The sequence below is a fragment of the Natator depressus genome, chromosome 2 (genome assembly GCF_965152275.1).
Source record: "Natator depressus isolate rNatDep1 chromosome 2, rNatDep2.hap1, whole genome shotgun sequence".
In the NCBI taxonomy this organism is placed as follows: Eukaryota; Metazoa; Chordata; order Testudines; family Cheloniidae; genus Natator; species Natator depressus.
Window position 1 is genome coordinate 264,532,963 of NC_134235.1, and position 21,585 is coordinate 264,554,547.

The window sequence follows — 21,585 nt, forward strand, 5'->3', positions numbered from 1 at the left end:
CCATGGCCCTGGGGGCTGCGGGGGGCTGTGCCCAGGGCCCCGGGGGCTGGGGGGGCTGTGCCCAGGGCCCTGGGGGCTGCGGGGGGCTGTGCCCCTGGCCCTGGGGGCTGCGGGGGGCTGTGCCCAGGGCCCCGGGGGCTGGGAGGGGCTGTGCCCAGGGTCCCGAGGGCTGGGGGGGGCTGTGCCCAGGGCCCCGGGGGCTGGGGGGGGGCTGTGCCCAGGGTCCCGAGGGCTGGGGGGGGCTGTGCCCATGGCCCCGAGCTGGGGGGCGGCTCACTCTGGCCTGTGATTTGCTCCTTAGTGAAGCTGTCGTGTTGCCAGTGGCTCCTTCATAAATGATCTGGAGGATGGTGTGGATTGCACTCTCAGCAAATTTGCAGATGATACTAAACTGGGAGGAGAGGTAGATACGCTGGAGGGGAGGGATAGGATACAGAAGGACCTAGACAAATTGGAGGATTGGGCCAAAAGAAATCTGATGAGGTTCAATAAGGATAAGTGCAGGGTCCTGCACTTAGGATGGAAGAATCCAATGCACCGCTACAGACTAGGGACCGAATGGCTTGGCAGCAGTTCTGCAGAAAAGGACCTAGGGGTGACAGTGGACGAGAAGCTGGATATGAGTCAGCAGTGTGCCCTTGTTGCCAAGAAGGCCAATGGCATTTTGGGATGTATAAGTAGGGGCATAGCGAGCAGATCGAGGGACGTGATCGTTCCCCTCTATTCGACACTGGTGAGGCCTCATCTGGAGTACTGTGTCCAGTTTTGGGCCCCACACTACAAGAAGGATGTGGATAAATTGGAGAGAGTCCAGCGAAGGGCAACAAAAATGATTAGGGGTCTAGAGCACATGACTTATGAAGAGAGGCTGAGGGAACTGGGATTGTTTAGTCTGCGGAAGAGAAGAATGAGGGGGGATTTGATAGCTGCTTTCAACTACCTGAAAGGGGGTTCCAAAGAGGATGGCTCTAGACTGTTCTCAATGGTAGCAGATGACAGAACGAGGAGTAATGGTCTCAAGTTGCAATGGGGGAGGTTTAGATTGGATATTAGGAAAAACTTTTTCACTAAGAGGGTGGTGAAACACTGGAATGCGTTACCTAGGCAGGTGGTGGAATCTCCTTCCTTAGAGGTTTTTAAGGTCAGGCTTGACAAAGCCCTGGCTGGGATGATTTAACTGGGAATTGGTCCTGCTTCGAGCAGGGGGTTGGACTAGATGACTTCTGGGGTCCCTTCCAACCCTGATATTCTATGATTCTATGATTCCTCAGCTTGCAGCTGGGCCCTGGGCTGGGACCCAGGGGATGCGGGGCCTCCGGCCACATGGCCCAGGGCTGTGAGCACCGCGGGCATCCCTGCAGCTCGGGCCAGCTGCCTGCCCTCCGGCCAGGCCTGCGCTGCGAGCCAGGCCCCTCAGCACAGGTCGGGGGCAGAAACCCCTGGGTCTCGGGCCCCCCTCGGTCTCTGCTTCACGCAGGGCCTGGAGATGCCCCAAGTGCGTCGGATCCTGGCAGCAGGGAGAGCAGCTCCGGACCCCTGCTCCCTCCTCCTCCTGCTCCCTGCCCCCTCCCCCTCCTGCCTCCTCCCCCTCTAGGCCCCCTCATTCTCCTGCCCCCGCCCCCCCACTCCTACCTCCCTGCCCCACTTTCCTCCCTCTGCCGAAGTTGGCAGCTGCAGGCTGTGGGGCAGGGCTCAGGAGGGGTCTGTGGGGTGGGGTGGGCAGAGGGGTTGCTCTGTCTCAGGCTGGGGGCTCCCGGCTTGCAGTGTGAATCGAGCCTGTGCCCCAGCCTGCCCCCACGGCTGCACCGGCGTGCGCTGGCTGGGGACCCCGCTCCCACTCGCTGCCCTGCTGCGTTTCTCTTGGCGCCTGCTCTGTCTTTCAGGGCCTTGGGGCCAAGACAAACCTGGCTGGAGCCTCCGCCCTGTGTGTAGCCAGTCCCTCTGTTTTCCTTTGCTCGCTGCCTCTGCCCTCCTGCCGCCCGGCCTGGCCAGTGCCCACCTCTCCCCCTGCCTGGGAGCGCAGCCGTGGGGCCAGAGACCTTGCCCCACACAGCACGGCTGCCCCTCCGTGGGGGAGAGTGGGGGGGAGCCACAGCACATGGGGTCCCATCTGCATGAGCCCAGAGTGCGGCCTCCTCTGGGGTGGGGCCCAGGGTGGTGGGGATGGCTTGGATCCTCTGGGTTGTGAGCGTGGCTCCCGGAAGCCCCCTCTTCAGAGCTGGGGCTGGAGCCGCGGGGAGGGGGAAGCCAGGCCAAGGCCCTGGCTGGCGTGGCTGTATGTGACCCAGGGCCCTCCTCTGCTCTTCCTCTGCCCAGGTGATGCTGCCCCGCCATCGCCTTCTGAGCCCGAGTGAGAAAGAGAAAGGTTAACAGGGCCAGGCACCGGCCACTCGGCCTGCGCCATGAGCCGCTCCCAGGTTTCCTCCGGGATTCACCACATCGTCTCCTCTGCCTTCGAGAGCGTAAGTAGGAGGTGTGGACAGCTGGATCTGCCCTGGGACCACTGGGCAGAGGCAGCGGCCAAGCCGTGGGGCCCACGTGCAAAGCCTGGAGCTGCCCCAGGACTAGAGGGCAGAGCCAGCAGCCAAGCTGTGGGGCCCACGTGTAAAGCCTGGAGCTCCTGGAGCTGCCCCGGGACCAGAGGGCAGAGCCAGCGGCTGAACTGTGGGGCCCCTGTGCAGAGCCTCGGGGTCCTGGCGCGGTGCTGGGACGCTCGGGGCTGCCCCCTATGTGAGCAGCTGCCATCCAGTGTTTTGCCAGTGACTGGGCCCAGCAAGCTCGGCCCATGCCCTGTGGAGGGGTGAGGATCAGCCCCAGAGAGGGTCCCTGTCACGAACCCACAGGCTCGGGGCTGCGCCCCCCAGCTTTGGAACTGTCTCTGGGAGGCCTCTTCACTGTGCCAGCCGCCCTGGGGGTCCCACTCTTTCAGGGTGAGCCATGCGGCCTCACTGCCCCCTAGACTGGCCCTCTGGGCCTGCAGCTCCCCGCATGCCCCTGCGAGCTCCGGGCAGCGAGTCCCCCGGAGACAGCCCCTGAGGGAGACTCGGCAGCTCTGCAGGGATCAAGGCCCCTCGCCCAGCCCCTGGAGGGACCCTCCCAGCGCGGGCACAGCCGGGGTCACTTGTTAGCTGGGGCCCAGCCTAGGGGGCCCTTAGGGCAGCCCGGGGCAATGAAGGGTGAAGCAGGGTCCGTCCTGGCCAGCCCCGAGCCCAGCCCGGCTGTGGGGAACCCTCGGGTCCGGCTCTGTCTGTCTGGGCGGTCTCCTTCGTCAGACTCTAGGTGGGAGCCCTGACTCCTTCCAGCCCCCGACTCTTGTCCCCACCTTCTCGCTCCCAGCCCCGAGTTCTCCAGTGGGGATCCTTGTTCAGCCCCCCCTGCGGGGGCGAGGTCCATCCCCCTTGGGGCCATGGGCTCCTGGGTGTCCCTATCCGGGTGCTTGGATTTGCCGTTCTCATGCTGCACTGAGATGGGGACTGGGCCCATCCAGGGGACACCCGCCCCTGTGTCTTAGTCGGCCCTGAGAGCAGACAGGCCCCTGAGAGCAGACTCTGCCCCGGCCTGGCACTGGAGGGGGCTGTGCTGGGGGCGCTGCCTCGGCCTGGCACTGGGGGGGGCTGTGCTGGGGGGCAGCCCCGGCCTGGCACTGGGTGGGGGCTGTGCTGGGGACAGGGTGGCAGGGCTGGGGCGCTGTGCCGGGGGGTTACGTGCCGTGTTTCACCCTAGGCGGCGGTGGGCTCGGTTCAGCATTTGCCTGGAGCCCCCCCGGCGTTGATGGGGCCCCGCTCTGGCTCGTGGCTCTGTCGCTCTGTCGCTCACCGCGCCCAAGCCCGGCCACCCCGGCGCCTGCCCCGCACGGAAGCTGGTTGCCGAGTTATTGCCTCGGCGCGTCTGCAGGTAGCGGGTTAATGATTCACCCTGGGAGCCCAGCCAGTGGGTGCCTGGCCCGGGCCGTTGGGCCAGCTCCCCATTGCTGAGGCAACAGCCGGCACGTGATGCGGGATGGGGCCTGCTGCGCGCCCTCCTGCCCCTCCGGCCGCCTCTGGGCGAGTCCTGCTGCCATGGACTTTCTGCTGGGCTGCCAGGTAGGACGCGCCTGCTCCCTGGGCCCGGGAGAGGAGCTGCCACGCCTGGCGGCTTCCTCCTGCAGCTCCTGGCGCACACCGTGCTGTGGGGGCTGCCGGGGGAGCCCCAGGGCAGGGCTGTGCCCACAGGGTCTCCCTACACCTCTGTCCCCCTCCCCAGAGACCGGCCAGAGCCAGCAGCACAGAGCGTGTCTGGCCCCCGCCACGCTGGCTGGGGGCTGTTTTGGGCTGGGCGGGCCGATGGCCGGGCCTGGCTGGGCTTATGGATGGGGCAGTGAGACAGGGAGGAGAAGGGGGAGGAGCTGGGGTGTGGGGCTATGGGAAGAGGTGGGACAGCAAGGGAGGATGTGGGGCACAATAGTGGGGCTCAGGCAGGGCTGGGCAGTAAGGATGTGGGGCAGGGCAGTGTGGTGGGCTGGGCAGTGAGAATGTGGGGCGAGGCAGTGGGGCAGGCAGTGGGGTGGGCAGAGGAGTGAGGATGTGGGGCAGGCAGTGGGGTGGACTGGGTAGTGAGGATGTGGGGAAGAGCAGTGAGCTGGGCTGGGCAGTGAGGATGTGGGGCAGGACAGTAAGGATGTGGGGCAGGCAGTGGGGTGGGCTGGGCAGTGGTAATATGGGGCAGGTAGTGGGGTGGGCAGGACAGTGAGGATGTGGGGCAGGCAGTCGGGTGGGCTGGGCAGTGAGGATGTGGGGGAGGCAGTCGGGTGGGCTGGGTAGTCCAGATGGGGAGCAGGCAGTGGGGCTGGGGGCTGGGCTGGACAGTAAGGATGTGGGGTAGGCAGTGGGGTGGCCTGGGCAGTGAGGATGTGGGGCAGGCAGTGGGTTGAGCTGGGCAGTGAGTATGTGGGGCAGGCAGTGGGGTGGGCTGGACAGTGAGGATGTGGGGCCGAGCACTGGGGTGGGCTGGGCAGTCCAGATGTGGGGTAGGAGTGGGGCTGGGGGCTTGGCTGGACAATGAGGATGTGGGGCAGGCAATGGGGTGGGCTGGGCAGTGAGGATGTGGGGCAGGGCTGTGGGGCTGGGAGCTGGGCTAGGCAGTGAAGATGTGGGGCAGGCAGTGGGGTGGGCAGGGCAGTGAGGATGTGGGGCAGGCAGTGGGGCTGGGGGAGGTTGGGGTTGCGGTGGGGACGGGGTCACTGAGTGTTGCAGCTGGTTCAGGACAGCAGGGGTTGTTCCGGGTCAGGGCGGGGGTTGGATGGGGAGAGGTCGGGGGTCACAGTGGGGTGAGGCAGGGAGGTTGGGGTCACGGTGGGGGTGGGATGCGGAGAGGTCGGAGGTCACGGCAGGGATGGGGTGGGGATGTCAGGGGTCACGGTGGGGGTGGGATGGAGAGGTCTGGGGTTGCAGTGGGGTGGGGCAGGGAGGTCTGAGGATGCAGTGGGGGTGGGTTGGGGAGAGGTCAGGGGTCACGGCGGGGGTGGGGGGATGTCTGGGGTCACAGTGGGGTGGGTTGGGGAGAGGTTGGTGTCACGGTGGCGATGGGGTGGAGATGTTGGGGGTCGCAGTGGGGTGGGGCAGGGAGTTCTGGGGACACAGCGGGGGTGGGTTGGGGAGAGGTCGGGTGTCATGGTGGGGATGGGGTAGGGATGTTGGGGTCACAGTGGTGTGGGGCAGGGAGGTCTGGGGTAATGGCGGGAAAGGGGCGGGGAGGTTGTGGGACACAGCAGGGGTGGGTTGGGGAGAGGTCAGGGGTCACGGCAGGGGTTGGGGGGATGTCTGGGGTCACAGTGGGGTGGGGCAGGGAGGCCTGGGGACATGGTGGGGTTGGGTTGGGGGAGGTCAGGGGTTATGGCTGGGGTGGGCTAGGGATGTCGGGGGTCGCAGTGGGGTGGGGCAGGGAGGTCTGGGGACGTGGTGGGGTGGGGTGGGGATGGCGGGGAGGGAGGGGTGAATGTGGGGCGGCAGGGTGGGGAGGCAGGAGGGGTCACAGTGGGGTGGGGCAGGGAGGTCTGGGGACGTGGTGGGGGTGGGTTGGGGGAGGTCAGGGGTCATGGCTGGGTGGGATAGGGATGTCGGGGGTCGCAGTGGGGTGAGGCAGGGAGATCTGGGGATGTGGTGGGGTGGAGAAGGGAGGGAGGGGTCAATGTGGGGTCACGGCAGGGTGGGGAGGCGGGAGGGGCTGCACGTCAGGCTCTCGTGGGGACAGCAATGGGGTGGGGGCAGCGCGGGCGGGCTGGGGGCACTGCCTTCCCCCCACAGCCCCTCTGCACCCCTCTTTGGAAAGGGCCATGTCCCAGGGCAGACGCTCCCTCCAGGGCTGGGGGTGGGGCCAGGACCCACAGCTGCTTCCTCCCTTGGCTACTGCCCATGCCAGGCCTCAGGAGAAGGGGGCACCTGCCCCCAGCACTGCACCCCTGGGAGAAGGGGGACCTGACCCCCCACTGCACCCCTGGGAGAAGTGGGGGCCTGCTCCCTAGCACAGCACCCCTGGGAGAAGGGGGACCTGGCTCCCCATAGCGCAGCATAGCCGGGGAGAGCGGGGCCCTGCAGTCAGGCCCCCAGCGGGGTGTGGGGCTCTAGGGGCCCCTCTGCGGCCCCATGGGGGCGGGGGAGTCCCGGGGCAGGCGTGGGACTCACCCGGAGATGCTCTTGGCAAGCCAGGGGAGAGCCGCTCCCGCGCAGAGGGCACCTTCAGGCGTGTGCCGGAGCTGGCGGCCGGCGGCCCCGGCGCGGGGAGCCTCCGTCAATATTTGGAGTGGCACCGAGGGAAGGAGCCGCCTGTCGCCTCCCGCTGCTCCCGTCCCTCCCGCGGCCGCGACCTTCCCGGGTCGGCAGAGCCCCATAAAGCTCAGCGCCGGCTGCCTGGCTGGCGGGGCCGGAGCGGGGCGCAGGGAGCAGCAGTAGCCCCTCAGCCCCTGTCCCCACGCTGCCCGGCGGCCCCCCCATGGCTCAGGTAGGAGGGGGCAGGGCCCCCCGGCCGCAGTGCGGGGAGCAGCCACCTCCGGCAGGGGGTGCGGCAGCCTGAGCCACACGAGCTGGGCTGGGGGGTGGAGGGGAGAGGAGATGCGGGGCTCCATCGTCGGGGGAGAACGAGACGCAGGGCTCCATCGCTGCGGGGATTGGAGGAGAGATGAGACGCAGGGCTCCATCACTGGGGGGCTGGAGGGGAGAGGAGACGTAGGGCTCGGTGGCTGGGGGAGCGGAGGGGGAGACAAGACATGTGGGGCTCGGTGGCTGGGGGGGGTGGAGCGGGAGACGAGACATGTGGGGCTCGGTCGCCGAAGGAGGAGGGGAGAGGAGACACGTGGGGCTCGGTTGCTGAGAGAGGAGGGGAGAGGAGACATGTGGGGCTCGGTCGCCGAGGGAGGAGGGAAGAGGAGACATGTGGGGCTCGGTCGCTGTGTGGGGCAGAGGGGGAGATGAGATGTGTGGGGCTCGGTCGCCGAGGGAGGAGGGGAGAGGAGACGTAGGGCTCAGTGGCTGGGGGGGGCGGAGGGAGAGACGAGATGTGTGGGGCTCGGTCGCCGAGGGAGGAGGGGAGAGGAGACATGTGGGGCTCGGTCGCCAAGGGAGGAGGGGAGAGGAGACATGTGGGGCTCGGTGGCTGGGGGGGGTGGAGCGGGAGACGAGACATGTGGGGCTCGGTCGCCGAGGGAGGAGGGGAGAGGAGACACGTGGGGCTCGGTTGCTGAGAGAGGAGGGGAGAGGAGACGTAGGGCTCAGTGGCTGGGGGGGGCGGAGGGGGAGATGAGACATGGGGGGCTCGGTCGCCGAGGGAGGAGGGGAGAGGAGATGTGTGGGGCTCGGTCGCTGTGTGGGGCAGAGGGGGAGACGAGATGTGTGGGGCTCGGTCGCTGAGGGAGGAGGGGAGATGAGACGTGTGGGTCTCGGTCGCTGTGTGGGGCAGAGGGGGAGATGAGACGTGTGGGGCTCGGTCACTGTGTGGGGCAGAGGGGGAGATGAGACGTGTGGGGCTCGGTCGCCGAGGGGGGAGGGGAGAGGAGATGCAGGGCTCGGTCGCCGGGGGGTGGGCAGACGGGGAGACGAAACCTGTGGGGCTCCATCACTGGGTGGGGGGTTGCTGCCCCAGTATGGCGGGCTGAGCGGGGAGCAATGCTGCAGCCCGCCCCGCAGGTCCCCCCGGAGGGCAGAGACCTGCGGTCCCTCCTGCCGGGACTCCGGGGCACGAGGGCCCAGCCCTGCATTGTGGGGTCCAGAGGGGAGCTGGGGTGTCAGGCCCCCCCGGGGCACTGATCCCCCCCCCGCCGGGCCAGGCCAATCTCTGCCTGGCTGGGATGGAGCTGGTCACCACCCCGCTCTGGGCCCCCACCGCACAGGGACTCCAAACCCCCGGGCAGGGCGGGCTCTCCGGGCTGCCTCGTGGGGCAGCGTCCGCCGGGCCTGGCACCCCGGGTGCCAGCTGTGTGGAGCGTGTGACCGGCCTGGCTTCAGTGCAGCCGGCACTGGGCCGTGACCCCTCGGGGCCTGAGCAGGGGCTGGGGCTGGGGCTGGGGCTGGGGCTGGGGCTGGCTGGGGGGTACTTGGAAGGGAGACTCAGCAGGGCAGCCAGGCTGCTGCAGGGGACGCTGGGCTGGACAGGCTCTGGCCCGGCAGTGCTGGCCTCAATGCTCCAGTGCCGTGCGAGGGGCGCTGGGCTGCGGGGCAGGGGCTTGGCAGGGGGCGCTGAGCTGTGGGGCGGGGGCTCGGCAGGGGGTGGGGGCTGCGGGGTGCAGGGAGCGGGGCAGGGCCTCAGCAGGGGGTGGGGGCTGTGGGGAGAGGGGTGGGGGCTCGGCAGGGGGCAGGGGCTCGGCAGGGGCAGGGGCTCGGCCGGGGGTGGGGGCTCGGCCGGGGGCGGTCGCGGCGGGGCTGTGGCGCTGATCTGGGGCATCTCTCGGCCCTGCGTTTCCCCAGCCGGAGGCGGAGGCCCTGGTCCCCAGCTCGCCCGCGGCGGTGGAGGAGGAGGAGACTGACCTGAACAAGACGCTGGGGGTGGAGCGCTTCGAGGAGATCCTGCACGACTCGCACCCGCGCAACGGGGAGGAGGCCGGCCGCAGCTACAGCGAGGAGGACTTTGAGTGTGAGTGAGGGCGGGGAGGGGCAGGGCAGGGGGTCCGGGGCCAGCGCAGGGGCAGGGCGCAGAGGACACAGCCCGTGGGGGCGGCCCCAGGCCGGTTCATTGGGTCCTGGGCACCGGTGGGGAGATGCTCCGGCCTGGCGGCGCCGTGGGGCACCTGGGCCACGCTAGTGCCGGGCGGGTGGCTGACGGCGTGTGGGTGCTGTGGAGGTGGGGGCAGCCCGGGGGCGTGGTGTGGCGAGGCGGGGAGGCAGGCAGGGTCTGGCCCCAGCTCGGTGCCCATGCCCATACCCATGCCTTCTGTTCCTCCCAGATCACCGCCAGTCGTCCCACCACATTCACCACCCCCTCTCCACGCACCTGCCCCCTGACGCCCGCAGGAAGAAGGGGGGGCAGAAGGGCAAGAAGAAGCGGCGCCGGGCATCTGTTCCAGGGGAGACTCCCACTATCGAGGAGGCGGAGGAGGATGAGGATGACACCTGTGACACGGAGCCAGAGCGGTCGGCCGAGGACCTGCCCGGGGGGATCCAGGTACAGGGCTGGGGGCCCAGCAGGAAGCGGGAGGGGTCAGCTGGAGCAGCGAGGGGGGCCCAGAGGAGGGGCTCTGGCTGCCAGGGCTGGGGCCACGAGGGCAGGGCCCCCAGACCCTGCTGTCGCCGCCGGTGCCCCAAGCCGTGTCCCTTCTCAGTTCTTCTTGCAGGAGGACGAGGCTGCCGAGCACCGCCCAGAGGAGCCCACAACCCCGACGTCTCTGCCGAGCTCCCCCATGGAGCTGGTGGGGGCTGTGTTTACGGACCCCAAGGGGGCTGGGTGAGTGAGCATCTGGGGACCGGCTGCACGGAGCAGAGCGGCAGGGGTCTTGGCACAGGGGCATCTGGGCGCTGGGGCTCAAGGGCTCCTCGGCCGCTCGCGGTGGGGCTGGGCACTGCCCCAGGGGGCTGGTGGCAGGGCCCAGCCCGGGACCCCAGCTCTGAGGCAGGTGTCTGTTCCAGCCCCAGGGCCGAGGAGGACCGTGGGCCCGACGGGCCCAGTGCAGACGAGCCCGGCTGCCCAGGCCGCCCCGTTGCCAAGTCCCAGCCGGGGCACCGGAGCTACAACCTGAACGAGAGGCGGCGCATTGGCAGCATGACGGGAGTGGAGCAGGCCCAGTACCAGAAGGTGCCCACGGATGAATCGGAGGCCCAGACCCTGGCCTCGGCCGACCTGGACTACATGAAGAGTGAGTGGCCCCGGCCCTGGCCAGGGAGGAGGGGCGTGGGCCGGGGACATGGCCCCGAGCTGATCTGTGTGGATGGTGCAGCATCGGGGCACCAGCTGTGTAGGGCAGGGACTGTCTCTGGACTGGGTGTGTTCAGCCCCTGGCACAGAGGGGTGCTGGGGTGGGGTGGGCACGTGGGCGCGATGGGAATACAATCAGAGGAGCTCCTCGCCAAGCCAGGCCAGGGGGAGCCACCCGCAGGCTGCCTGTCACCGGTACCCTGGGGGCCCAGGCTTCATGGGGGGGCCCCACAGCCTGGCACTCCCCCCCACTCTGACTGAGCCTCCCTGGTGGATCCCCTGTGCTGGGCCAGGGAAACTTGCTGCCCCCCTGTACGCCCCCCCCCACACACATTGCACTCATGCAGCACAGACAGGATGCCTCAGCACCGCGGCCTGGGGCAGCCGCTGGGCAGCTCTGCAGCGTTTCCCCTGCAGGAGCTGGGCCTGGGGCCAGCCGGACAGCTGGGGCAGGTGTGCGATCCCACATGCCCCTCCCACCGGCGGGCAGCGACCAGCGGCTCCCTCGCCTGCGCCAGCAGGAGGAGAAGCTGCGGCGGAGAAATGCCTCCAGCTTCCCCCCCGCGCCAGGCTCAGCACCGCTGCCTGTCTCCCCGCAGGCCACAGGTTCGAGGACGTGCCTGGGGTCCGACGGCACCTGGTCCGCAAGAGCGCCAAGGGCCAAGTTGTGCACGTCAGCAAAGGCCATGCGGAGCCGAGCGCCCGGCACAGGAAACACGACCGGCAGCCGCACGAGGTGACTGGGGTGGGGCCACGGGGGCAGGGGATGGGGGGGCCACAGGGAGCAGGGGATGGGGGTCATGGGGGGGATGGGCACCATGAGGGCCAGGGGATGGGGGTTGCAGGGGCCGGGGTGCATGGTGGGGTAGGGGCTGGGGAATGGAGTGCCATGGGGGGAAGGGGAAAGGTTTGGGGTCCATGGGGGGGGCAGGGTCTGGGAGATGGGGTCCCATGGGGGGGCAGGGGCTGGGCACCATGGGGACCGGGCTGTGGGCTGGGATCCGTGCAGGGGCTGGAGTACATGGGCAGGGGCTGGGGGATGGGCACCAGGGGCATAGGGTCTGGCAGCCATCCAAGGGGACCCCAGCCCCACCCCCTGAGTCCCGCGGACCCTACCTCTGCCCCGGCAGGTCTTTGTGGAGCTGAACGAGCTGGTGGTGGACAAGAACCAGGAGCTGCAGTGGAAGGAGACAGCGCGCTGGATCAAGTTTGAGGAAGATGTGGAGGAGGAGACCGATCGCTGGGGGAAGCCCCATGTGGCCTCCTTGAGCTTCCGCAGCCTGCTGGAGCTGCGCAAGACCCTCTCCCATGGTAGGTGGGAGGGGTGCAGCCAGGGGTGGGAGGTCCCGGCCAGGCCTGGCTGCGGCTCGGGCGGATGGATAGAGCGGGGTGGCACCTCGGCCTCTCTGCTTAGCCCTCGGCTCTGCCCCCAGGGGCCGTGCTCCTGGACCTGGACCAGAAGACGTTGCCGGGGGTGGCGCACCAGGTGGTGGAGCAGATGATCATCTCAGACCAGATCCGGGCTGAGGACCGCGCCAACGTACTGCGGGCGCTGCTGCTAAAGCACAGGTGAACTGCCCGTGCGCCCTGGGTCCTGGAGAGGGAATCGCCCCAGGCTAGCGCCATGCGGCTGCTCACTCCCTGCTGGGGTCTGGCGTGGTCTCTGGGGCCTGGGGGAGGGAGCTGTGTGCACACACCCAGCCCCCCGGGGCCTCGAGCCAGGTGCCAGGGCCGCCAGACTGTCCCACTGGCGAGTGCCCGTTACCCTCCCGGGCATCACTTGGGGCGAAGCCCAAGGCTGTGCTGGGATGGTGGGTGCAGGCCCTTTGCCTCACCCGCACCCAGTCTGAGAGCAGGCTGCAGACACCTGCGGCCCGTCAGGGCCCTGGCTGGTTCGAGGGGGGCTCAGGGAGAAGGGAGGGGGAGGCGGCCCCCCGCTGAGGTCTGTGCTAGCGGGTGCTCCAGGGAGACCCCGAGTCCCAGCGTGCAGCGAGCTGGCTGGCTGCAGAATGGCCGGCCGGGGCCCGGAGTCCCTGGCACGCGCAGGCGGCAGACCCTTCCCCTGGCTTCGTCCTGCAGCCACCCGAGTGACGAGAAGGATTTCTTCCCCCGCAACATCTCAGCCGGCAGCCTGGGCTCCCTGCTGGTGCATCACCACAGCGCCAACCACGTGGGCGAGGGCAGTGAGCCCACGGTCACCGAGCCCCTCATCGGCGCCCACCCTGCTGAACATGAGGCCAGGGTCGAGGTGGAGCGGGAGGTGAGTGGGGGCCTTGGTGCTGCACGCCCGTGTACCCCCTTCCTGAGCCCCCAGGCCCCCCCGGGCCCTCTTCTGCCTTCCTGACCCCCCCAGGGCCCCTTGTCCGCCTTCCTGATCTCCCCGGGGCCCCTCATCCTCCTTCCTGAGCCTCACCCCCCCCCCCCAAGAGCTATTGCCCCCCCTTGCCCCCCTTGCCCCTCATCCTCCTTCCTGAGGCCCCTTGTCCCCTTTCCTGATCCACCCAACCGCCCTGTAATGATGCTGCCTTTGGCGGGACACTTCTGAGAGTGTCAATTCAGGACAAATTGCTTAGAGCAGGGCAGTTACAGCCCCAGACTGGAGTTCCTTTACTATTAAGGCAAACCCAACCAGCCAGACAGAGAAGACTTTGGTTTTACTCCACTGGCTAGCCACAAGTCACACAAGCAATTCCCTTAGACACTCCCGTTTCCCAGTATCCCCACCAGGGCCACTCATTATGGGGACGAATGGTTATGAAAACCAATACCCCAGTAAAAGAAGAAAGGTTCTCTCGATCCTGAAGGACCAAGCCCCAGACCCAGGTCAATATACAAGTCAGATCTTACCCACAAATCACGCTGCTGCCAATCCTTTAGAATCTAAAATCTAAAGGTTTATTCATAAAAGGAAAAAGATAGAGACGAGAGCTAGAATGGGTTAAACGGAATCAATGACACACAGCCATGGCAAAGTTCTTGGTTCAGGCTTGTAGCAGTCATGGAATAAACTGCGGGTTCAAATCAGGTCTCTGGAGAACATCCCCAGCTGGGATGGGTCTTTCAGTCCTTGGTTCAAAGCTTCAGCGTAGCAAAGGCCCTCCAGAGGTAGGAAGCAGGACTGAAGACAAGATGGAGATGAGGCATCAACCTTTTATAGACTTTTCCAGGTGTAAGAACCCCTCTGTGTTCTTACTGTGGAAAATTACAGCAGAATGGAGTTTGGAGTCACATGGGCAAGTCCCTGCATACTTTGCTGAATCGCAAGGTGTGTCTGCCTTCTCGCAATGGGTCAATGGTATCGCTGATGGTTCTTGATGGGTCATCCAGCAGGCTGGGCAGAGCTGACACCAACTTCTCTGGGGTGGCACCCAGAAGCACAGCACACGTTTGAACTACAGACAGGATAGAGCCAATATTCATAACTTTAACTACAAAAATGATACCCACATATAGATAGCATAATCATAACCAGCCAACCATAACTTGTCAAAGGGCAGGTCTTCACTACCCACCCTGATCGGCAGGTAGTGATCGATCTATAGGGGATTGATTTATCGCGTCTTGTCTAGATGCGATAAATCGATCCCCGAACGCGCTTCCCGTCGACTTGCCGACGTCCTCATGGCCAGGTAAGTCGACCTAAGGTACGCCGACTTCAGCTCTGCTATTCGCGTAGCTGAAAGTTGGGTATCTTAGGTCGCTCTCCCCCACCCTCAGTGTAGACTAGGGCATAGACACCTTATTTGACCCCCCTTATACAAGATTTGGTGCCACGACAGGACTTTGGTTGCAACAATGATCTATACGGTCCCAGCTTATGTCAATAACATCACATTCCCATAGAGCAGTTCAAAGGGAGCGAGCTCTGTAGACTCTTGGGGCACACTCCTGTATGCGTACAATAGATCCAGCAGCATAACTTCCCTGTCATTCTGGTGTCTATCCACGTACATCTTCAACATAGACTTCAGGGTCCCATTGAACCTTTCCACCAGACCATTAGTTTGGGGGTGGTAGGGAGCAGCTTTCAGGTGCTTCACCCCACATAATTCCCACAATTGCTTGAAAAGCACAGACATAAAATTAGAGGCACAGTCAGACAATATTTCCTTGGGAAAACCCGCCATGCTAAAAAGAGAGAACAAGGCCGTTGCCACTGTCTCTGCCTCAATATTACACAATGTGACAGCCTGAGCGTATCTGGTAGCAAAATCTACCAGCACAAGGATGTATTTCTTCCCATTCCTGGAAGGTTTGGGAGTGGTCCCACAATATCCACACCCTGACAAAAGCCTCCCCAATAATGGGCAGAGGCTGGAGGGGTACCTTGCTAGGCCCCCTTAACCCCTTATGCTTCTGGCACAGTTCACAGCTCCTGCAATACTCTCAGTGACCTAAAGAACTTCAATAAATCAATCACTGCGATAACTCTCAGGTACCACAAGCTGTTTGCCAACTCCTGTTTGGGAATGCTTCCTTCCCCTAGGAGACTCCCTATACAACAGCATGAAAAACTTGCCTCTCTTCACTAGCTGGGATCTGACTTTGAGCATCATTCCTGGCTCTCTCTAGTGATACATCACTCCGCTGGGCCATAATGAATTCCTTCTGGGTTTCATTTGAATTCAGAACCACCTCCGATATCTCAGACAAATCCTCGCCTGACTCGGCCTGAGAGACACTCTGTCTGTTTGCAGTCCCCCTCACTGCCATCAATTAGGGTATCTGCCACAGACCCAAACTCTCTTTGCGACCTGGTTACCACATTAACTCGGCCAGGCACCTTCAGTAGGTTATTTCCTACCAAAACATCAGCTGGAATTAAATCCTGGACAGCAGCCTTCACATCCCCTTTATGGCCATCCCACGCACGGTGGATTCTAGCCATCAGCAGGTCCACAGAGTATTCAGATCGAGCCACTACCGTCACATACTCCCCTGGCAACATGTCCTCTGGCTTCACCAGATGTGCCTTAGCTAGAGTCACATCAGAGCCAGTATCTCGCCACCCCGTGCATTGAACACCATTGACCTTTGCCTTCTTAATAAATCGCTCACTCCCCTGCCATGCCTCAGTCCCGACATAACTGGTGAGCTCATCACCTCCTCCCAACCACTGGAGACTATGGCCTGGCATTAGCTGCTGCCGGGCTTGCCCCTGGACTCAAGGTGGGGCTGTTGTACCTTGGGTCAGCCTGGGGGCTCAGAGTAATGGAGTTGGCATTTACTGTGGCTTTTGGGGTTGGTGGTTTTGGGCTGGCCTTCAGGGCCAGGCAGTCTGGTTTCATGTGGCCAAGCACACCACAGTGATAGCATTTAACCTGTTTATTCTTGGGGTGAGAGTTCCTACCCTCTGGGCCCCCATGAGCTCCTTTATAAGAGTCAGGGCCTGGTTTCCTTTTAAATCCTTCCCTTCTCTTGAACTGGGGAGAATGGTGATTAATTTCCCCCTGGGGTTTATACCCTTCCCAAGTCCTGTTTTGGGTATGGGCATCTGCAAATTCCGCAGCGTGTAGGACTGACTCAGGGTCCCTATCACACACAGCTGCTCTCACCTGGTCAGGCACGATGTCTAAGAACTGTTCCAAAGTTATTAACTCCAGCAGTTTTTCAAAACTCCCATGCGCCTTTGCTCCCACAACCCACTTTTTAACAAAACCCATCAGCTTATGAGCACATTCTACAAAAGTACCATCATTACACATTTTAAACTTTCTAAACTTAACCCGGTAAGACTCAGGGGTGACCTTGAATTGCCTTAACACAGAATTTTTAAACAGCACATAATCTAAGGCTTCTTGTTCCCTTAATTCATTTAATACTTCCCTGGCTTTTCCAGTCAGTTTGGTCAGCAGGACTGGCATTTGGTACTCATCTGGGATCCCATGCAGAGCGCATAGATGTTCAAAGGTAGACAGAAACTCCGCTATGTCTTCAGTATCTTTGTAAATGGGACAGATCCTTTCCCAGTTTCTTTCATTATGGCAGGGAAGTGAAGTACCAGGTGGCGATGACTTTCTCTGCTCTTCCAATACTTGGAGCTGAAGTCTGGCCGTCTCCTGTTGCATCTGGCGAGTTTTCTCCTCAGCAGCCAGCAGCTCCAGATGCCCCCTAAGAGCCCGTTCCTCTCTCTCATCAGCCTCTCTTTCCAATTTAGCATTTCTTCCTTAGCTTCTTTCTGTCTCTCAGCAGCTTCTCTTTCCAATTCAGCATTCTTTTGCTTTTCCAGCAATCAAATATCTGGTAGTTTCTGTTTATTCTCAAGTTGCAGTTTATTTGCTGCCTTTCGCATTCTAATTGCTTCTGCAGCTTCTGTAGCGTCAGGTAAGGGCTGTGCTCCTGCCTCCTGATCGCTGGCCATTAACCGATTTCTCAGTTCTTGATTTGTAGCTTTCTTTCTAAAGCTTATCCCCTTTTCTGAACACAAATCTTCCAGGGCTTTTTTGTCAAGGCCCTCGTATGCTCTTTGCTCACCCACTGCAACTGCTCTTTAACCAACCAAACTCTCAATACCAAAATTCAAATTTGGATAGCGTGGGGTTCTGACCCAAAGCTGAATTGACCTGGTTCTGTGGGTCCAAGCGTGACTACCCCACTGTGACGATGCTGCCTTTGGCGGGACACAACTGAGCGAATCAATTCAGGACAAATTGCTTAGAGCAGGGAAGTCACAGCCCAAAGCCGGGTGTCCTTTATTACTAAGGCAATCTCAGCCAGCCAAACAGAGATGACTTCGGTTTTACCCCACTGGCTAACCAGAAGTCATACAAGCAATTCCCTTAGACACTCCCGTTTCCCAGTATCCCCACCAGCGCCACTCGTTATGGGGACGAATGGTTATGAAAACCAACACCTCAGTAAAAGAAAAAAGGTTCTCTCAATCCTGAAGGACCAAGCCCCAGACCCAAGTCAATATACCAGTCAGATCTTACCCACAAATCACGCTGTTGCCAATCCTTTAGAATCTAAAATCTAAAGGTTTATTCATAAAAGGAAAAAGATAGAGGTGAGAGCTAGAATGGGTTAAACGGAATCAATGACACACAGCAATGGCAAAGTTCTTGGTTCAGGCTTGTAGCAGTGAAGGAATAAACGGCAGGTTCAAATCAAGTCTCTGGAGAACATCCCCAGCTGGGATGGGTCTTTCAGTCCTTGGTTCAGAGCTTCAGTTTGTAGCAATGTTCCTCCAGAGGTCAGAAGGAGGATTGAAGACCAAATGGAGGAGATGCAGCTGCCTTTTATACTCTCTCTCGTGGGTGGAAACCCCTTGGTTCTCCTGTGTAAGATCACAGCAACAAGATGGAGTTTGGAGTCACATGGGCAAGTCACATGTCCATGCATGACTCAGTTCTTTACAGGCGGACGCCATTGTTTACATGTTAGTTTGAAGGTTTCCAGGAAAGCTCAGATGTGGATTGGCGTCTCCCAAAGTCCATTGTGCGTTAAGTGTTTCTTGATTGGGCCCTTACTGAGAATAGGTTTCAGAGTAGCAGCCATGTTAGTCTGTATTCTCAAAAAGAAAAGGAGGACTTGTGGCACCTTAGAGACTAACAAATTTATTTGAGCATGAGCTTTCGTGAGCTACAGCTCACTTCATCGGATGCTGTATTTTCCACAGTATGCATCCGATGAAGTGAGCTGTAGCTCACGAAAGCTCATGCTCAAATAAATTGGTTAGTCCCTAAGGTGCCACAAGTCCTCCTTTTCTTTTTGCGAACCTCTCCATAGACACCTTACACGACAACCTTTGTACAATATTTGCTGCAAATATATACCAGTGTCTGGAACAATGATCTATACAGTCACAGATTATGTCAGTAACATCACATGCCCCCCTGGGGCTCCTTGTCTCCTTTCCTCAACAGTTTTCACAGCGGAGAGAGGTAAATAGTGGGGTCCCCCAGGGATCTGTCCTGGGACCAGGGCTGGCCAGCAGACTAAATTTGCAGATGTTACAAAACTACTCAAGATAGTTAAGTCCAAATCAGACTGCGAAGAGCTACAAAAATTTCATCTGCCATTTTGTTGCCCAGTCACCCACTTTCCAAAGCCTCTATATAAATCCATGGTACACCCACATCTTGAACACTGCATGCGGATATGGTCGCCCCATCTCAAAAAAGATATATTGGAATTGGAAAAGGTTCAGAAAAGGGCAACAAAAATGATTAGGGGTCTGGAATGGCTGCTGTTTGAAGAGAGATTAATAAGACTGGGACTTTTCAGCTCGGAGAAAAGACAACTAAGAGGGGATATGATAGAGGTCTATAAAATCACGACTGTTGTGGAGAAGGTAAACAAGAAAGTGTTATTTACTCCTTCCCATAATACAAGAACTAGGGGTCACCCAATGAAATTAACAGGTAGCAGGTTTAAAACAAACAAAAGGAAGTATTTCTTCACACAATGCACAGTCAACCTGTGGAACTCCTTGCCAGAGGATGTTGTGAAGGCCAGGACTGTAACAGGGTTAAAAAAAGAGCTAGATAAGTTCATGGAGGATAGGTCCCTCAATGGCTATTAGCCAGGATGGGCAGGGATGGTGTCCCTAGCCTCTGTTTGCCAGACGCTGGGAATGGGTGACAGGGGTGGATCACTTGATGATTACCTGTTCTGTTCATTCCCTCTGGGGCACCTGGCATTGGCCACTGTCAGAAGACCTGTCTGACCCAGCCTGGCTGCTCTTATGTTCTTGACCAGCCAGCCCACCCCCGGGCCTTTTGTCCCCCTTCCTGAGCACCCCGCCCCATGGAGCTCTTGCCCCTGTTTACCTTAACTCTGACACCCTGTCCCCACTCCGGTCTCTGCCCAAGACCCCTGGGCCCTTGGCTTGGTGGCTCGGCTCCCACCCCATGGCGGGGTTTTTACCTGGTGTTCCCTGTTCCTGTCTCACAGCGAGAGAGCCTGACCCCGGCACCCCCAGCTGGCATCACGAGGTCGAAGTCGAAGCATGAGCTGAAGCTGCTGGAGAAGATCCCGGAAAATGCAGAGGCCACGGTGGTGCTTGTGGGTAAGGGCAGGTGGGGCTGTCTGGGCAGAGGGGCCGAGGGGCCCAGGGCCAAGGCTGTGCCGAGCCCGCCGGCCGATGGGGGGTAGGGTTGGACGTGGCAGCCAGGCCCTTCTGCGGGCGAGTGTCGGCTCGGCTCCCCCTCGCTGGGGGCCGCCAGTGAGCGCTGACTGGCCTGTGGCCCGCAGGCTGCGTGGAGTTCCTGGACCAGCCCACCATGGCCTTCGTGCGGCTGCAGGCGGCCGTGGAGCTGGACTCAGTGCTGGAGGTGCCCATCCCCGTCCGCTTCCTCTTCGTGCTGCTGGGGCCCAGCAGCGCCAACATGGACTACCACGAGATCGGGCGCTCCATCTCCACCCTCATGTCCGACAAGGTAACTCCCCCTGCCTGCTGGCTCCCCCCCTGCCTGCCGGCTGCTCCCCCCCGGCTCCATCTCCACCCTCATGTCCGACAAGGTAACCCCCCCGCCTGCCTGCTGGCTCCCCCTCCGGACTGCTGGCTCCTCCTCCCCCGGCTCCATCTCCACCCTCATGTCCGACAAGCTAACCCCGACCCGGCCTGCCAGCTCCCCCCAGCCTGCCTGCTCCTACCCCCGCCCCGGCTCCATCTCCACCTGCCGGCTCCCCTCTGGCCTGCCGGCTCCCCCCCAGCCTGGCCTGTTGTGGGGCCTCGACTCCCCTGCCCCAGTTCCATCTCGGCCTTTACCCTGATTGCAGGGTAGGGCCGTGGGTCCCAGGGCTCTGCCCCCAACCCTGGGGGTTCCTCTGGGCCCAGCCGTCTCCCACTTTCCTTCCTTGTGGGCTGGACACGTGGTCATCCTGCCCCAGGGCTCAGCCCCCCGAGGATCCGTGTTCTCCTGGCCCATGGCCAGCGCATGGCGCCTCTGACCCGGCAGGTTACCCCCCCAGCAATTCCACGAGGCGGCGTATCTGGCCGACGACCGGCACGACCTGCTCAGCGCCATCAATGAGTTCCTGGACTGCAGCGTGGTGCTGCCGCCCTCCGAGGTGCAGGGCGAGGAGCTGCTGCGCTCCGTGGCCCACTTCCAGCGCCAGATGCTCCAGAAGCGAGAGGAGCAGGAGCGCCGGCTGCTGCTGGGCACCATGCTGGAGCCCAAGTCGCCCGCCGAGAAAGGTACTGGGCCCAGGGCGGGGCCGGCGGCACCCCCCTGCCAGGCCCCATGGCGCGGGGCTGGGGTAGGGCTGCAGCTCCCCCTGCCCTGCCAGGCCCCATGGCGCAGGGCTGGGGTAGGGCTGCAGCTCCCCCTGCCCTGCCAGGCCCCATGGTGCGTGGCTGGGGTAGGGCTGCAGCTCCCTCTGCCCTGCCAGGCCCCATGGCATGGGGTTGGGGTAGGGCTGCAGCTCCCCCTGCCCTGCCAGGCCCCATGGCGCGGGGCTGGGGTGGGGCTGGGGCTGGGACCGGGCAGACGAGGCTCCCCCTGCCCTGCCAGGCCCCATGGCGCGGGGCTGGGGTGGGGCTGGGGCTGGGACCGGGCAGACGAGGCTCCCCCTGCCCTGCCAGGCCCCATGGCGCGGGGCTGGGGTGGGGCTGGGGCTGGGACCGGGCAGACGAGGCTCCCCCTGCCCTGCCAGGCCCCATGGCGCGGGGCTGGGGTGGGGCTGGGGCTGGGACCGGGCAGACGAGGCTCCCCCTGCCCTACCAGGCCCCATGGCGCGGGGCTGGGGTGGGGCTGGGGCTGGGACTGGGCAGGCGAGGCTCCCCCTGCCCTGCCAGGCCCCATGGCGCGGGGCTGGGGTGGGGCTGGGGCTGGGACCGGGCAGACGAGGCTCCCCCTGCCCTGCCAGGCCCCATGGCGCGGGGCTGGGGTGGGGCTGGGGCTGGGACCGGGCAGGCGAGGCTCCCCCTGCCCTGCCAGGCCCCATGGCGCAGGGCTGGGGCTGGGTGGGCACCTAACTGGCTGTCTGTGTGAGCAGCGCTGCTGAAGCTGAAGGTGGTGGAGGGGGAGGCAGAGGACGAGGACGACCCCCTGCGGCGCACGGGCCGGCCCTTCGGGGGGCTCGTCCGTGACGTGGGCCGGCGCTACCCCAAGTACCTGAGCGACTTCAGGGACAGCCTGAACCCGCAGTGCATCGCCGCCATCATTTTCATCTACTTCGCCGCCCTCTCGCCGGCCATCACCTTCGGGGGGCTGCTGGGTAAGGGCCGCGGGGTGGGGGGGCAGCTGGGAAAGAGCCGCCGGGGGG

The 21,585-nt window shown here is 63.0% G+C and overlaps 1 protein-coding gene across 12 annotated transcripts in view; it reads left to right on the forward strand.

Moving 5' to 3' along the window:
- SLC4A2 (solute carrier family 4 member 2) overlaps positions 1–21,585 on the forward strand; it is a 100,702-nt gene that overhangs the window by 63,746 nt on the left and 15,371 nt on the right. For 9 of the 12 annotated variants that reach the window (XM_074946640.1, XM_074946643.1, XM_074946641.1 and 6 more), the window contains 14 exons: positions 2,317–2,462; positions 3,724–3,894; positions 8,934–9,099; positions 9,410–9,627; positions 9,785–9,906; positions 10,089–10,315; positions 10,974–11,110; positions 11,505–11,685; positions 11,808–11,943; positions 12,454–12,634; positions 19,270–19,384; positions 19,570–19,754; positions 20,290–20,515; positions 21,316–21,537. In XM_074946640.1, coding sequence (XP_074802741.1) covers positions 2,403–2,462; positions 3,724–3,894; positions 8,934–9,099; positions 9,410–9,627; positions 9,785–9,906; positions 10,089–10,315; positions 10,974–11,110; positions 11,505–11,685; positions 11,808–11,943; positions 12,454–12,634; positions 19,270–19,384; positions 19,570–19,754; positions 20,290–20,515; positions 21,316–21,537 — 2,347 coding nt within the window. In that variant the 5' untranslated portion in view covers positions 2,317–2,402. Of the gene's footprint in view, positions 1–2,316; positions 2,463–3,723; positions 3,895–3,950; positions 4,083–8,933; positions 9,100–9,409; positions 9,628–9,784; positions 9,907–10,088; positions 10,316–10,973; positions 11,111–11,504; positions 11,686–11,807; positions 11,944–12,453; positions 12,635–19,269; positions 19,385–19,569; positions 19,755–20,289; positions 20,516–21,315; positions 21,538–21,585 lie in introns of those variants that run through there. The other 3 variants (XM_074946650.1, XM_074946652.1, XM_074946651.1) reach the window with 3 other exon arrangements.